The sequence below is a fragment of the Anolis carolinensis genome, chromosome 2 (genome assembly GCF_035594765.1).
Source record: "Anolis carolinensis isolate JA03-04 chromosome 2, rAnoCar3.1.pri, whole genome shotgun sequence".
Classification (NCBI taxonomy): domain Eukaryota; kingdom Metazoa; phylum Chordata; class Lepidosauria; order Squamata; family Dactyloidae; genus Anolis; species Anolis carolinensis.
The window spans coordinates 240,493,637-240,508,835 of NC_085842.1; the positions used below are offsets into that span (position 1 = coordinate 240,493,637).

General features: G+C 37.3%; 1 protein-coding gene across 1 annotated transcript in view; it reads left to right on the top strand.

The window, feature by feature from the left end:
- gldc (glycine decarboxylase) overlaps positions 1-15,199 on the top strand; it is a 52,603-nt gene that overhangs the window by 23,018 nt on the left and 14,386 nt on the right. The window contains exons 7-16 of the mRNA XM_003216567.4: positions 535-731; positions 2,301-2,397; positions 3,023-3,128; positions 3,773-3,912; positions 5,323-5,403; positions 6,923-7,020; positions 8,244-8,328; positions 8,414-8,455; positions 9,294-9,436; positions 10,978-11,053. Of these exons, the coding sequence (XP_003216615.2) occupies positions 535-731; positions 2,301-2,397; positions 3,023-3,128; positions 3,773-3,912; positions 5,323-5,403; positions 6,923-7,020; positions 8,244-8,328; positions 8,414-8,455; positions 9,294-9,436; positions 10,978-11,053 (1,065 nt within the window). The remainder of the gene's footprint in view (positions 1-534; positions 732-2,300; positions 2,398-3,022; positions 3,129-3,772; positions 3,913-5,322; positions 5,404-6,922; positions 7,021-8,243; positions 8,329-8,413; positions 8,456-9,293; positions 9,437-10,977; positions 11,054-15,199) is intronic.

The window sequence follows — 15,199 nt, forward strand, 5'->3', positions numbered from 1 at the left end:
TTTGCTGTAGATTCGCCATACATCAGAAAGGACTTGAAGGCACATAACAACAAAGTAAACATTATTTCAGTAATAGTAACTTTATTCTTGTTCATTGTATTCTCACTGGTTGTAACACACTGTAGATAACTCAATAAATTTTGAGTTATTACTTCTAAGCTGTGATGATAGCACAGTATTTTCTATAAACCATTGGCAACAAGTAATTTATTTCCCTCTGCATTCATAAGACATCACATTAAGGTACTTTTATCGTTGATTTTTTAAATTTGAGAATTATCAGTTTCACACACTTTAAACCTTAGAATTTTTGGTTCATATTAGTTGTCTATAACATGTCTGTATAGACCAGGCATGGGCAAACTTTGGCCCTCCAGATGTTTTGGACTTCAACTCCCACGATTCCTAAAAGCTGGTAGGCTATTAGGAATTGTGGCCGTTGAAGTCCAAAACATCTGGATGGCCAAAGTTTGTCCATACCTGATATAGACAGTGGTTTGTAAAAGATCCAAGCAAATGTACCTGTTCTTTCAGACTCTTGCCTGCTGTGCCACTGACCTGTTAGCCCTGTGCGTCTTGAGGCCTCCTGGAGAATTTGGTGTAGATGTGGCCCTGGGGAGCTCCCAGAGGTTTGGGGTGCCTCTTTGCTATGGAGGGCCACATGCAGCCTTTTTTGCAGTTAAGGAGAATCTGGTGCGAATGATGCCTGGGCGAATGGTGGGAGTCACAAGGTAAGCTAACTTCCAGTCCACTATTTCCCAGGATACCTATGCTAAAAATAGCCTTTGCATATTTTTGATGCTCTCCATTCTTGCCATGTAATGCCTCTGTTTGGATAAGGTGGTTTAAGATTGTGGTCTTAGACACCCAAAAACTAGAATTTTACAATTGTTTGCTTATTGGTGCACTAATAGATCATTTTTTAGTTTTTTAAATCTCTAACTATATGTCTTCTAAATCTTGCTGCATAACAAATATACTTACATCAAACGAAAATGTTTACATTTTTCAGCCAGAGAGCTCTGGAGAGGAAAAGACACAGTGAAGTACTGTATATACTCATATATTAGTCTAGAAATTTTTAGCAAAACATTGACCCCAAAAATGGACCAATTTGTTCATGGGTCAATGTAAATACAGTAGAGTCTCACTAATCCAAGCCTCCCTTATCCAAGCCTCTGGATAATCCAAGCCATTTTTGTAGTCAATGTTTCCAATAAATCGTGATATTTTGGTGCTAAATTCATAAATACAGTAATTACAACATAACATTACTGCGTATTGAACTACTTTTTCTGTCAAATTTGTTGTATAACATGAAGTTTTGGTGCTTAATTTGTAAAATCATAACCTAATTTGATGTTTAATAAGCTTTTCCTTGATCAGTCCTTATAATCCAAGATATTCGCTTATCCAAGCTTCTGCCGGCCCGTTTAGCTTGGATTAGTGAGACTCTACTGTACTGTACCTTAATTCTTATCAAAAAAGAAAGAAAGAAAGAAAGAAAGAAAGAAAGAAAGAAAGAAAGAAAGAAAGAAACCATCCCCTTCTCTGAGTAGAAGGATGACGGTTGAAAGCCAAGCCCTGGGAGAACCTAAAACGTTTTTTGTGTGTGTGTCAGGAGTAAATTGAGAAACTGCGAGTTACTTCTTATGTGAGAGAATTTGCCGTCTGCAAGGACGTTGCCCAGGGGACACCCGGATGTTTGATATTTTACCATCTGTGGGAGGCTTTTCTCATATCCCTGCATGGGGAGCTAGAGCTGACAGACTGGAGCTCACCCCACTCCCTGGATTCAAACCGCCGATCTTTCAGCCAGCAGTCCTGCTGGGACAAGGGTTTAACCCATTATGCCACCGAGGACTCCTACCTAAAAAACGGAGGCCTCATCAGTGCCATATATAATCCAGATTATCTACTTTGAACTGGATTATATGAGTCTACACTGCCATATAATCCAGTTCAAAGCACATAATCTGGATTTTACATGGCACTGTAGATGGGATCTGACTCTCTTATTTCACAGGACTGTAATTTGCACAGTTAGATTTTGGAATTGAGCTATTTCGTCCCATTGCTCCATTATATTTTAAATGATACTGAAAATGTCTGTCTTAACAAACAAATTTGTTCAAAAATGCCTTAGAATTGTTCAAACCAGATTTAATAGTGCTTAAGCTTCTCAGTGTCACTGTTCATTTTTAACACATGCGAGTGTTGGGGAGCTCTCTTTATTAAAAAATACAGTGATTAATTTGGCTAGATTAAGGAGAGAGCAATATTTTCTTGTATGGTTCAAGGGACGCTACTGGGAAAGAAGTATATCGACTTGCATTACAAACCAGAGAACAGCATATCAGAAGGGATAAAGCCACAAGCAACATCTGTACTGCTCAGGTGAATTTTACTGCACTGTTCTATGACTTTAACTGCTAAATCCAGTGGGTATTTATATAACTACAGTATGTTTTTAAAAGGATATGTTGTTTAGATTAGAGCAGTGGTTCTCAACCTGTGGGTCCCCAGATGTTTTGGCTTTCAACTCCCAGAAATTCTAACAGCTGGTAAACTGGCTGGGATTTCTGGGAGTTGTAGGCCCAAACACCTGGGGACCCACAGATTGAGAACCACTGGATTAGAGCTTCCAACCCTGTGATTTTATGAGTCCCTTTGGGAGATAGGACTCACAAATAAATTACGATTATGATTATGATTATGATTACTACTACTACTACCACTACTACTATTATACTGCATCTCTGTTTAATGATGAAGGTGCAAAGGAGATCTCCATTAAGTAATTGTCTGAATGTAGAAGTAGTATAATATGTGGGCATATCTCTGTGTAATGTAGTCTTTTGAAGCAAAATCTCTGAGTGCTGAAGTATTCTGAAGTGTCAGAAATATCATTGTATCCTTTAGCTGAGTATGATTCCATTAAAATCAGACTTTTCCAATCAAATATATTTACATTAACAAACTAGCAAACATATTTATTTATTTCCAACTTTGTGCCTTTTAGGCTCTTCTGGCTAATATGGCTGCTATGTTTGGAGTCTATCATGGTGCTAATGGATTAAAACACATTGCAAGGAGGGTGCACAATGCCACTTTAATCTTAGCTGAAGGTGAGTGAGGATTTAATGCATGCATGAAGATAATTCTTCAGAAATGTGGATCATAGAATCATAGAGTTGGAAGAGACCTCATGGGCCATCCAGTCCAAATCCCCTGCCAAGAAGCAGGAAAATCGTATTCAAAGGACCCTCGACATGTGGCTATCCAGCCTCTGTTTAAAAGCCTCCAAAAAGGAGCCTCCACTACAGAGAGTTCCACTGCTGAACAGCTCTCACAGTTAGGAAGTTCTTCCTAATGTTCAGGTGGAATCTCCTTTTCTGTAGTTTGAAGCCATTTCTCCATCTTCTAATCTCAGAAGAAGACCTTTATGTAAAAGCTAATATCCACATTTATAGTATGCTAAGTCGAGGAATTGTTCATTGGACAACCTCAACTGCTTTGAGAGAAGGTCAGAAGAGTTACAATCATGAAATTTTATCTGCATGAGTTATTTATGCACCAGATCTCAGTATGGGTTTTCTTTCTACTATTCTATTTTCACCAAACCCAAACACATTTATATGTCCACTATAGTGCCAGTAGTCAGGAATTCTAGTACAATTCTTAATAAAATATTAACAACCAAAAGACATGCAGAACTTCATGGAAATGTGAGAAACCGTTGGAACAAAAATGCATATGTTATGACTTCCAGGTTTAAAGAGAGCTGGCCATAACCTTAAACATGACCTATTTTTTGATACCTTGAAAATTCAGTGTGGATGTGGCACCCAAGAGGTCTTGGACAGAGCAGCTCAGAGACAAATAAACCTGAGGATTTACAGTGATGGTGCAGTAAGTGATGATTACATTATCCATTATCCTGGAGTTATTACATTAGCTAGTTATTTTGCCCATTCTTCCAAAGCCTTGGAAAGTTGCTTTAAAAAGTAATTTAGGGCAAGGGAATGTAATCTGTTAGCACTGCAGCCTACTTTCATTAATTTTTCATTGCCTTTTTGAAAAAAGTAATTAAAAATAAGAAAATTGCTAAAATCGAGAAATGTCGCTCTCCTAAAATTTTTCAGTAATGCATAGTCATTTATTAAAACCTCTAAAAATCCTTTAAAAACAGTGGTAAAGTGATTTTCAAGATAGTTCTTTATTTCCAGGTTTATCACACAGTTAGTTACTTGTCAAACAGCATTGTGTACTGTGAGAAGGTCCTCCCTTGTGCATGTGGCAGGGCTCAGACCACATTGTAGTAAGTGGTCTGTGGTTTGCTCTTCTCCATACCCGCATGCCGTGGACTCCACTTTGTAGCCTTATTTCTTAAGGTTAGCTCTGCATCTCGTGGTGCCAGAGTGCAGTCTTTTCAGTGCCTTCCAACTCACCCAGTCTTCTGTGTGCCCATGGTGACACTATCAATCAGAGATCTCCAAGTCTAGGTCTTGCAGGCTCAGGGCCATGACTTCCGTGATTGAGTCTATCCATCCAGAAAGCAGTCTCCTACTGCCCTTCTAGCTTATCAAGCATTATTGTATTTTCAATGAGTAGTGTCATCTCCTGATATGGTCTGAGTTTAGTCATCCCTGTTTCTATGGACCAGTTTAGGCTTGATTTGCACTTTACCCATTTTGTTTGTTTATTTGGGGTGTGGCAATCTATAGTATCCACAAAACCCTCTTTCGGAATTTAGATTAACAATAAAAGAAAAATTCCTGATGGGCATCAATATGCAGGCAATAATGTTGGAACTTGATTCAATACAACCCATAGGTAGAATTTTCAAGATTGTGGAAAAAGGAATGATACATATTATTGGGAGGTTTTTGGGGGTTTTTTGTCTCTCATCCCTTTCATTTTGTTTTGCATCTTCAAAATTCATGTTCATTATAGCAGGAAACTGAAATTATATTTAAAGACAAGAAAAAATCTGATCCCATTTACACTACCATATAAGTAGACTTATATAATGCAGAATAAACTTCATTGAACTGGATTATATGAGTCTACACTGCCATATAATCCAATTCAATGCAGTTATTCTGCATTCTGAAACTGCATTATATGGCAATGTAGATTGGGCCTTAATAGAAATGAACTAATATTATTTAGCACATTATTTAGGGCTGAGACAAATGCATACAATGAACCTATGAGTTTGAAAATGCGAAAGAGAAAAGATTACAATTTTTCAATATGAAGCATTTACTGTGGATGATGTCTCAATTATTATAATTTCTCTCTCCAAACTGTCATTAGCTTGGAGTATCGCTTGATGAAACTGTAACGGAAAAAGATCTGGATGACCTATTATGGATCTTTGGCTGCGAATCTTCTGCTGTAAGTCAACCACAGCTCAGCATGAACACATTGGTGTGTGTGTCAGTTTGTATCTGTTAGATGGCTCATAACATAGTCCAAGATATCTCTCTAGAGTATTGAGCACGTTTGTGGTGTTAAACAAAAACTAGGAGGATTTGTAGACCTCAATAATTCATTCTCTCACTTGATGAAACTCTAGACAAAGTTAGCTACACACTAGAGTGCAGGTTCAAGTCAGACTAGTAATACGACGTGATACTAGAGAATGGGAATCTGGGAGAAGCATTTAAATGACTACTTCGCAGTGTCCCATATCTTTCTGAAAAGTTTCAATGTGAAATGCTCTGCTTGAAAAAGGTATCAAGTCTGCTTTCAGTAAAGAATATGAACTTTACTTATTATGAAATGAGATTTACAAGAAATAATGCAATTAATTAGTGAATTGTGAATAGCTCTACAAATTGGCAGAATCTGAAATAAGTTTCAATAAGCTAGCGCGTATCGGAAATTGCAGGCATTCTTCAATGGATCAAGAATGGTTAAGCCACCTAATCCTTTATGTCTACTGAAAGGGAATTTGAAAGAGATGTGAGTGAGATTTTTTTTCAGTGAAAAGGATCAGAAAAATAAAGTTTTAATGTCATTTAGCCCAATATTTTCAGCCATGTTAATATGTACAGTAAAAATAGTCAAAACTTGCACAAGATAATATCAGTGACCAAAAACTGCAAAATAGTTTGCAAACCTCAGCCTGAATCACATGTTCAAACCATTTTAAATGGAGAATATGTGATTTCAGAATCAAAGCAAATTGTTTCACAGTTCATTGGATTTTATTTATGGTGTATGTGTCTTCAAGTTGTCTGTCAATTTATGGCAGCTCCATGAATTTCAAAGGGTTTTCTTAGACAAGAAATTCTCAAAGGTTGTTTGGCATTTCCTTCCTCTGAAATATAGCCTACAGTACCTGGTATTTGTTGGTGGTCTGCCATCCAAGGACTAATCAGGATTGATCCTGCTTAATTCACAAGATCAAGCAGGACTTGATGCCTTCACGTATGGGATGTGGCAGAATTATAAGAAGGAAGGGCCATATTCTCGGTGCTTCTGACTGCATAATTAGTTTCTTCTTACTGCTTGAGAATTGTTCTTATAGAAACAGGAAGATTACTAAACCCTGTATAATTTTAATTCCACTTTTTCCTGGAACATTTAGGTATCCCTCCCTTGATATTTCTGATTCCTGTGCAACAGACTTGCATTTTACACCAAGCTTTTTGATTTTTTTTATTTCATTAATTAATGTTACACTCATCTTTTCTGCAGTTCAAAGAAAGATGTCGTTATATCTGCACATACATGTTTGTAGATCTTCTTCAAAAGTAATTTCTCCATTTTCTGGGTTGCTTGGTTCTCCAGTACTATTCAGTCAGAATTATTGAATCAGGGACAAAATTCTTACCTTACTCCTCGGAATAAACTATTTCTAAGAGAGGAGAAATCATGCCTAAGAGTCTTTCTCTCTTGTGTTTCAAAGGAACTGGTTGCAGAGAGCATGGGTGAAGAAACAAGAGGCCTTTTTGCTACTGCATTTAAAAGAACATCAACATTCCTAACACATAAAGTATTCAACAGGTTAGTGGACATCAGTGGAACTTCTTTACCTGTTTGATACTGGCATCCTACATATTATTTGATTTATTTATTTTGTATCAAAAGCATTGCATAAGTAAGTATAAAACTGATAAAAATAGAGGGAACACAAGTGCTTAAATAATTTTTGACTAAAAACAGGCAACAGTGACCGCATTGTCTTTAGCTTTAAACAATTCTTTAAACAATATAGATGTGGAGTTTTCTGTTCTGCTTCACAGTTGCACAAGGTGGAGGATTCTTCTAGGTAGTGCCATTTTGCCAGATTGTCTTTTGATCTGCCCACTCCGCTTCTGAGTCTGTTCCAGGGACTTCCAAGCTGCCCATTCTTGGTTTGTCCTGGAAGCAGACCCTCGTGGGAGACCATTCAGTTTGGATTTCCTGGTTTAGCTGCGCCGAAGGATACTCTTGCTGTGGCTGGGGGAACATTAAAAGGGGTGGTTGTTCTCATGAAACTTTTCCTTGATTTGAGTCTACTGGGAGGAGGCTGATAGTGATACAGAGGATAGCTTTCACAGTGTTCAACCTTATTTCTCTCATAGTTAGCAGCAACTTCCTGTCACACTTTGGGGGGGGGGCAATATTACTTGATAAGACAATATAAGAGATTCTATTACAACAGAATCCGGATGTTTTATTTCAAAACATTACTACAATGCTAGTCATGAAGCTAAAAATTAAGCAACCCACCTCACATTTTTGTATTCTATATTTATAATGCAATTTTGGCAGAGTCAATGCACAATCCATGTCTAATGGCAAAGGGTGTATCTACACTATAGAATGAATGCAGTTTTCACCCCTTTTATTGCCATACCTCAATGGTATGGAATGGTGGCACCAGCACTATTTGGCAAAGAAGACTAAATACCTTATATAACTACCTTTCCTGTGATTCCATAGCATTGAGCCTTGGCAAAATAGTGCCAAACTGCATTAATTCTGCAGTGTAGATGAACCCAGTGGCACATTTAGTATAGGATGCTCATAGTCATACTCAGTTGTTTTTGTATGTTTAAATCTGGAAGCTTCTTCCTAGCACAGATTTTAGCTGCTTGTTACGATTTGTGTTGTATTCATATTGTTTGTATAGCAACTTAATTTGGGGACAAACATAAACATTAAACAAGATGAAATTATTTTTGGATATATCTGTCATTTGACTTACATAATTTGTTTGCTGACTTTACATTTTATATCTGCAGCTATCACTCTGAAACAAACATTGTTCGGTATATGAAAAGATTAGAAAACAAAGATATTTCCCTTGTTCACAGCATGATTCCCTTGGTAGGTCTTAATTTAAATTGAATTTTTAAATATAGTTTTTAGTCTCCTTAGATGAAATCAACTGATCATATTTTCCCTTTCTCAGGGATCCTGTACAATGAAGTTGAATAGTTCATCAGAACTTATGGTAAGCTTTTCTCAGAGTCGTTACTTTTCTGAAACCAATATAGAAAAAAACCAATAATAGGTCCCTGATCCAGAGTTCCATGTGAGCATAAAGAAAAGTCCATTTTTAATGGTAGGTTCCACAAACCTTTATTGAGAAGGAATCTTTAATGAGAAGCAACCTTTAATGAGAAGGAATGGACTGGGCTTTGCACAGCTGGTTAATCACCAGCTGCAATAAATCTTACTAATCGAAAGGTTGGCAGTTTGAAGCCTGGAGGAGGTATTTTTTGGCATCATAAAAAGGAAATACCAAAAAAAAAGTGGCGATCAAAAGAAAGGAGGGACGTCTGTAATCAAAGCTCTTCGACATGTAGGATGGAGCGACAGCACCCCCCTGTGACCAGAATCAAGCACAACCTCCAGGTTGCCGAAGATGAGAAATGCCTCTATCTGTTGTCTGTCTTGTTTGTATAACAGCATTGAATGTTTGCCATATAAATGCTGTAAATAAATACATAATTAATTAATAAATCTTTGGAACTGGTGCCCATCTGGAGATTATCACTGGAATAGTTCCAGTTATTTGGGACATATATTGTAATAACTGATTTTATTTTGAGCATTTGTTTTATAATCTATTTTTAAAATAACTTTGCCCCTCAATCCTATTAAATTTCAAGAGTGTATTGGAATAAGTTTAGAAGTTTTCATTACAGTGTTGACCCAAGCCTAGCCATTGCATAAATCCTATGAAGAAGGTTGAGTCACATGTTGGAATTATTAATATTATTAGCATCATATAATTAATATACTTAAATTATTTGACCAAAAAAGTCTATCTTTTTTTTCTTGTGTAGCCTATTACATGGAAGGAATTTGCCAATATCCACCCCTTTGTGCCACTAGATCAGGCTCAAGGCTACCAGCAGCTTTTCAAGGAACTGGAGAAGGATCTGTGTGAGATCACCGGTTATGACAAAATTTCTTTTCAACCAAATAGGTATGATCAATCTTGCTTAAATCTCTGGGTAGGCTGCTTTTGCTTTCCTCATGCTAACCTGCACAAATGTGGATTGCAGCTACCAGTTATGTGGGCTAGAGTTGATGGGTTTGGCTGTCCTAAACCTTCTGGAGGTCCAGAGTCTTAATCCTAAAAGCTGCTTCACGCAACCAGATCACTTAATTTATATTATATCCCACCTTTATCTGGGACTCAATAGGGCTTCCATAATCATTTTCCTGTCCAAATGAGTAGCAGGCCAATTACACATACATGAACATAAGAATATAACTCACATAACATAGAGCAATTACTATGATGCCATATATGTATTGCAAATACATTCAGTTTAATATTTTCATATGGAAAAAGGATAAACTAATAGTAGAAATGGTATGTTGGAGTTCTGACATTGCAACTGCCTAACAAGAGTAGTGAGCACAGACTTTTTGTATACCTTAAACAGGGTTGAACTTAGAAAGTATAAATTATTATATGATCTTAATATGTGATGGGCAGAGATCCTGGTCCCAGTACCATACTTTCTGACCTTGTAGATGGAATTACAGCTATTTGATTATCACTGGCCAACATGCATTTTGGTGCCTCAAATGTTTGCCCTGTTTCTGGGTGTATTTGACCTACTGATTCCAAAAACAGCATCAGTTTTTCCCCCATCAGCTCTAGGTTTTGAGATACAGAACATATGCCATCTACTAGTTGCCATCTGCTCACCTATAGAAAATCATGATAACCATATATCGGAAACATAGGTTATGTGGTCTAGCAAAAAACCTAAAAACCAAGACACCAAGAAATTATTTTTTGTTGGGCTGTATTATTCTCCCAGGGCACTACCTATTTATAACATTATGGTTCCATTTTTAGTGCCATGGCTACATTCTTTCAAAATATAGAGCAGGTAGCTTGGACTTGGGCTAAAGCTCTCCAAATATCTCTCTCTACATACCAAATCCTATTATTCCCTAGGATGGAACCATGGCAGTTAAAGTGAACTTATAGTTGTAGAATTGTGTAGTATGAAGGGACCCCATAATCTGTATGTAGATTGAGGACTGGCACTTGTTTTTTTGGACTGTAGGAGTCCTGTGCCAAACCTGTATTGATACAATTCCATGCTGTTACCACCTATTAAAAACAAAGGAGATCGCTTTGGGATAGGAGAAGGTAACATGTCCTAAGCAGTGTTGTCAGAGCTCGTTAGTTAAAACACCTCAGTACTTTACTCCTTTCTTGACTTCTTCACAAAGAAGTCTAAAAGAGAAACTACTTAGTTACAAACACATAGTAATGGAACATCTTCTAGTCTGTTGAATAAACTACTTGCTTTCCAACATGGAATATAATGAAAGTAAATATTAAGTCACATTTTATATTCTCATGTCTCTATTCCAGGTTGATAGGGTGTATGTATAAAGTTCTTAAAGTATATGTTTAGGAACATTTGTTTTGATTATTAGTTCTGAATTAGTTATACTAACCTTGATTATTTTGCTACCTGTCTGGAAATTATCAAACAGTGGGGCTCAAGGTGAATATGCTGGACTGGCTGCAATCAAGGCATATTTAAATGCAAAAGGAGAATGGCAGCGAAGTGTGAGTAAAAAAAAGATAAATCTTGTCTAATGTCTAAACTCTTGAAAAAGAGCCTGGTTTTTCAGTGTGCACAGTCTAGTTGTGCTTAATGTAGGCTCAAAGGAGGACTGGTTATATGCTTATTTACCATGCCTATGAAGTCTAGATGTTTGTTATGCAACATAATTTTTCTCTGCAACAAAATTCACAAACAAGTGGTGCTTTTACTGGCCAACCAAAATCCAGAAAAATACATCAGATATGTTTACAAAGCTTCATTAGCTTCTTCATCATTGCTTGGCCAGGAAAGGTATTGTTCTTTTCTGTATTTTGGGTTTTGTTATAATCCTCCCCTGTTTTTTTTTCCCAGTCTTTTGCAGACACACTCCTTTTTATTATTTTGCATATAATCATCTTCAGACTATGTTTCTAATGTGTGTATGAAACATAAATGAATTTCAAGTTTAGATTTTGGGTCCCATTTCTAAGATATTCCATTATGAGTATGTAACTATTCCAAATCCGCCCCCCCCCCCAAAAAAAATAATAATATCCTAAATACAAAACACTTCAGTTCCCAAGCATGTCTGATAAGCATAGGCCTGGCTTTAGCACAGCAGGTTAAACATTAGCTGCAGTAAATCTTGTCAATCCAAGGTTAACGGTTCGAAGCCCAGGTCAGGGTGAGCTCCTGGTCTTTAGCCCAGCATTCGCCAACCTAGCGGTTCCAAAGAAAAAAAATGTGAGTAGATAAATAGGTAACACTTAAAAGCGGGGGAGGTATTTTAAGACATCCTTAAGAGAAAAATCCCAGTGATTGACTAAAAAAGAGGAAGTTTAGAAACAAAAAGCTCTTTGGCAGGGAGAAGGAGTGACAGTGCACCCCGCCCCCCCGGTGGCTGGAAACGAGCATAAGCCTCCAACATGCCGGGGATGGGAAAAGCCTATAGATATCTCCTATGTACAATTGTCTGTCTTGTCTGTGTATAAAATGCCATTGAATGTTTGCTGTATATGTATGTTCTGTGATCCGCCCTGAGTCCCCTTCAGGGTGAGAAGGGCGAAATATAAATACTGCAAATAAATAAATAAGGGATTCTCAACATTTATATCAGTGCTTTGGACTTCAGCTCCCAGAATTCTTGAGACTTGGACAAGCTGTATGGGGTTATGGGAGTTGGAGTCCCAAACACCTTGAGGACCAGATTGGACATCACTGATGCATATGGAAAACATAAAGCCTTATCAGCTACAGGTTAAAAGCTCCACTTATCAGGGCCCGATCAATGTTCTTCCCAGTGGACTCCACAGTGGCTCTCCAGATAAGTACACTTGCACGACCTATTTGAGCCTTAAAGTAATAGAGTCATTGTTGGATTTGTGTTGGGTTTCGGAGGCTCTTGGATTCAACAAGCAGTTTGGCAGACTTCATTGTTCCCCCCAAAACTCACAGTGTTTTTATTCAGAGGTAGGACAAGACTAATAGGGGTTTTGGCCTCTTAAAGTGATGCTGAGCTGACAGTACTTCTGACATCTTCAGATTCCTCCCCTGAAGCTCAGTGATGGAACAGAAGTAAAGCTTCTCCCCAGGAGAAAAAGAATGCTTGGACGTTGTCACAAGTTTTGACGCTCAAAGTGAGCCAAAATCTGTGGACCCTGCCCTCAGTTCTTCAGATAACAACCAACGAGTACAAGCATAATACAGATTTGTTGAAAGTGTTAGCTCCTTTATTTTTTGTTCCTCAGTACATTCCTTTCTCACTGGAAGTTCCCACTGAGGCCCCGTCTCTTGTGTCTGGAGAACAGCTATGCGCAGCTGGGTTTTTACTGCAGAAATCCGGGAAGTAGCTCATTAGCAACATTAAAGCAAAGCTGAGATTAGCAGAAAGGCATACCAAGAACTGGGCCAGGGCACGATGATTTTTCAAAACCTTGTTGGGTCAGCCAGAAGGCTTTTGTGTAGGGATTAGAGCAGTATTGTGAACTAAAATTCACAGCTAGGTTGCCTTGCTAATACAAAGTTGTCGGCTTCCGCGGCCATTCTTGGAAACCTCCTTCCCCATTACCATAATCCATAAAAATAATAAAAACCTCTGTTTAATTTTAGATCAATACAGATCATTATTTCAAATTTATATAGTAAAGAAGCACACATTTTTAAATTATATTAATTAAAAATATAAACTGCAACAGAATGAAAAGCAATTAAAAGTCTGATTATAAAAAAGAACAGTTAATTTAATGGGTTGCTGTGAGTTTAATTAATTAATTAATTAAATATCTTGATGGTAACCAAATAAGATAATATATTTAATCAAGCATTATACTATTCTTGATAATAAATTTGCTCTATGGAAGGCAATTGTTTAGACTGAAAAACTTTCTGAAGGAAAAATATATTTAATACAATGTTTTAAATGCAATATTATTAATTTCTATCTCGCCTTGCTTTCCATACAGACTCACAGTGTCTAACAATAAGCTTTTTCCTGACATCTTTGTGAATATTTTGTAAGGATAGGAAACAATTTTACCAAAGCCACAGCAGCTTTATATGTATTCTGTCTTTTGGCATTGTGGATAAAGGTATTGATAACTGTCAGGAAGGGATGAGAAACATGTGGCTCTCCAGATATTATTGGACTGCAACTCCTAGCTGAAGGAGAAAGAGAACAAACATCAGTGGAACTTGATATAAAGGAAAATCAGACTATTGGGATATATTAAAAAACGTTTTATTACACACAGAGAGGAAGTTCAATGTGTTTTAGCCAAACAATATTTTTTTAAAATTATGTTCAGAAGCGACTTGAGAACATACTGCAAGTCATTTCTGGTGTGAGAAAATTGGCTGTCTGCAGAGAGGTTGCCCAGGGGATGCCGGGATGTGTTAGCTGGGAGGCTTCTCTCATGTCCCCCGCAAGCTAGAGCTGACAGGTGGGAGCTTACCCTGTCTTGCGGATTCGGACTAGCAACCTTCAGGTCAGAAGTCCAGCCGGCACAAGGGTTTAACCCATTGCACTACCGCAGCTCCTTAACTTGTTGAACTTCCTTTATAGTGTTAAAGAAAGAGGGATGATGCCTATATATTTGAATGCAAAACACACACTGGTCACTTTTAAAAAAAACTCAGTGCACATTTGTCAGATATTCATAGGTACACAAAATAAAATCACTAAAAATATTAGAGAAAATCCAGTAGAGTTCCATTTAAATAAAACAAGACTCCTTATATAGTTACAAAGAAATATAAAAATCTATTTGGAGGTATTTCAGATATGTATGTCTTCAATCTACCAACATCAGCTAGTAGATTTCAGAATGGTACAGGTTGAGCATCCCTTATCCAGGATTCCAAAATATTCCAAAATCCAAATTTCTCCACATGGGCAGCTGCAGTAGTGACACCTTTGACCTCAGATAATTCAGTATCCACAAACTTTTTTATGCCCAAAAGTATTAAAATATTTTGTATACAATTAACTTCAGGCCATGTGTATAAGGCATATATGAAACATTCATGTTTAGACTTGGGTCCCATCTCCACAATATCTCATTATGTACATATGTACAAATACAGATATTCCAAAATCCAAAAATCCTGAAATAGAAGACACTTCTGGTCTTAAGCATTTTGGATAAAGAATACTCAGCCTGTAGCTGGGTATTATACTTTCTCGGATGTCTGTATATGTCTGTGTATAGAATAAATTTTCTTTTATCCAATACTCTGCTTCTCCTTTATATTTGGACAAAAATCCCTCTCAGCCTTAGCTAATATAACCAATTGATATGGGATGATGGGATATCCAGGCAGGCAGCATCTGGAAGGCCTTCTGTTCCACATCCCTATCAGAAGGCACAAGACTAAAGAAATGAATTTAAAAACTTTTTGTCACTTGTTGTTGTAAAAGAAGGACACTTTTCAATAGCTTCACAAGTGCTGGAAGTGAGTAATTAGCTTTTCAGCTATTTATGGTCATTCAGATCATTTAAGGAGACAAAGCCTTGTGTCAATATTTATGTGATCCTGAGCCAAACTTACAATCTCCTAACATTTTGGATTCATATTTCTGGTTGTTAATGGCTGAACATGATCGCCAAAGCCTATCTCTTCAAGCCATGCGGCATCACAATCAAAGGGTTTCTGATGTGCCACATATTGGG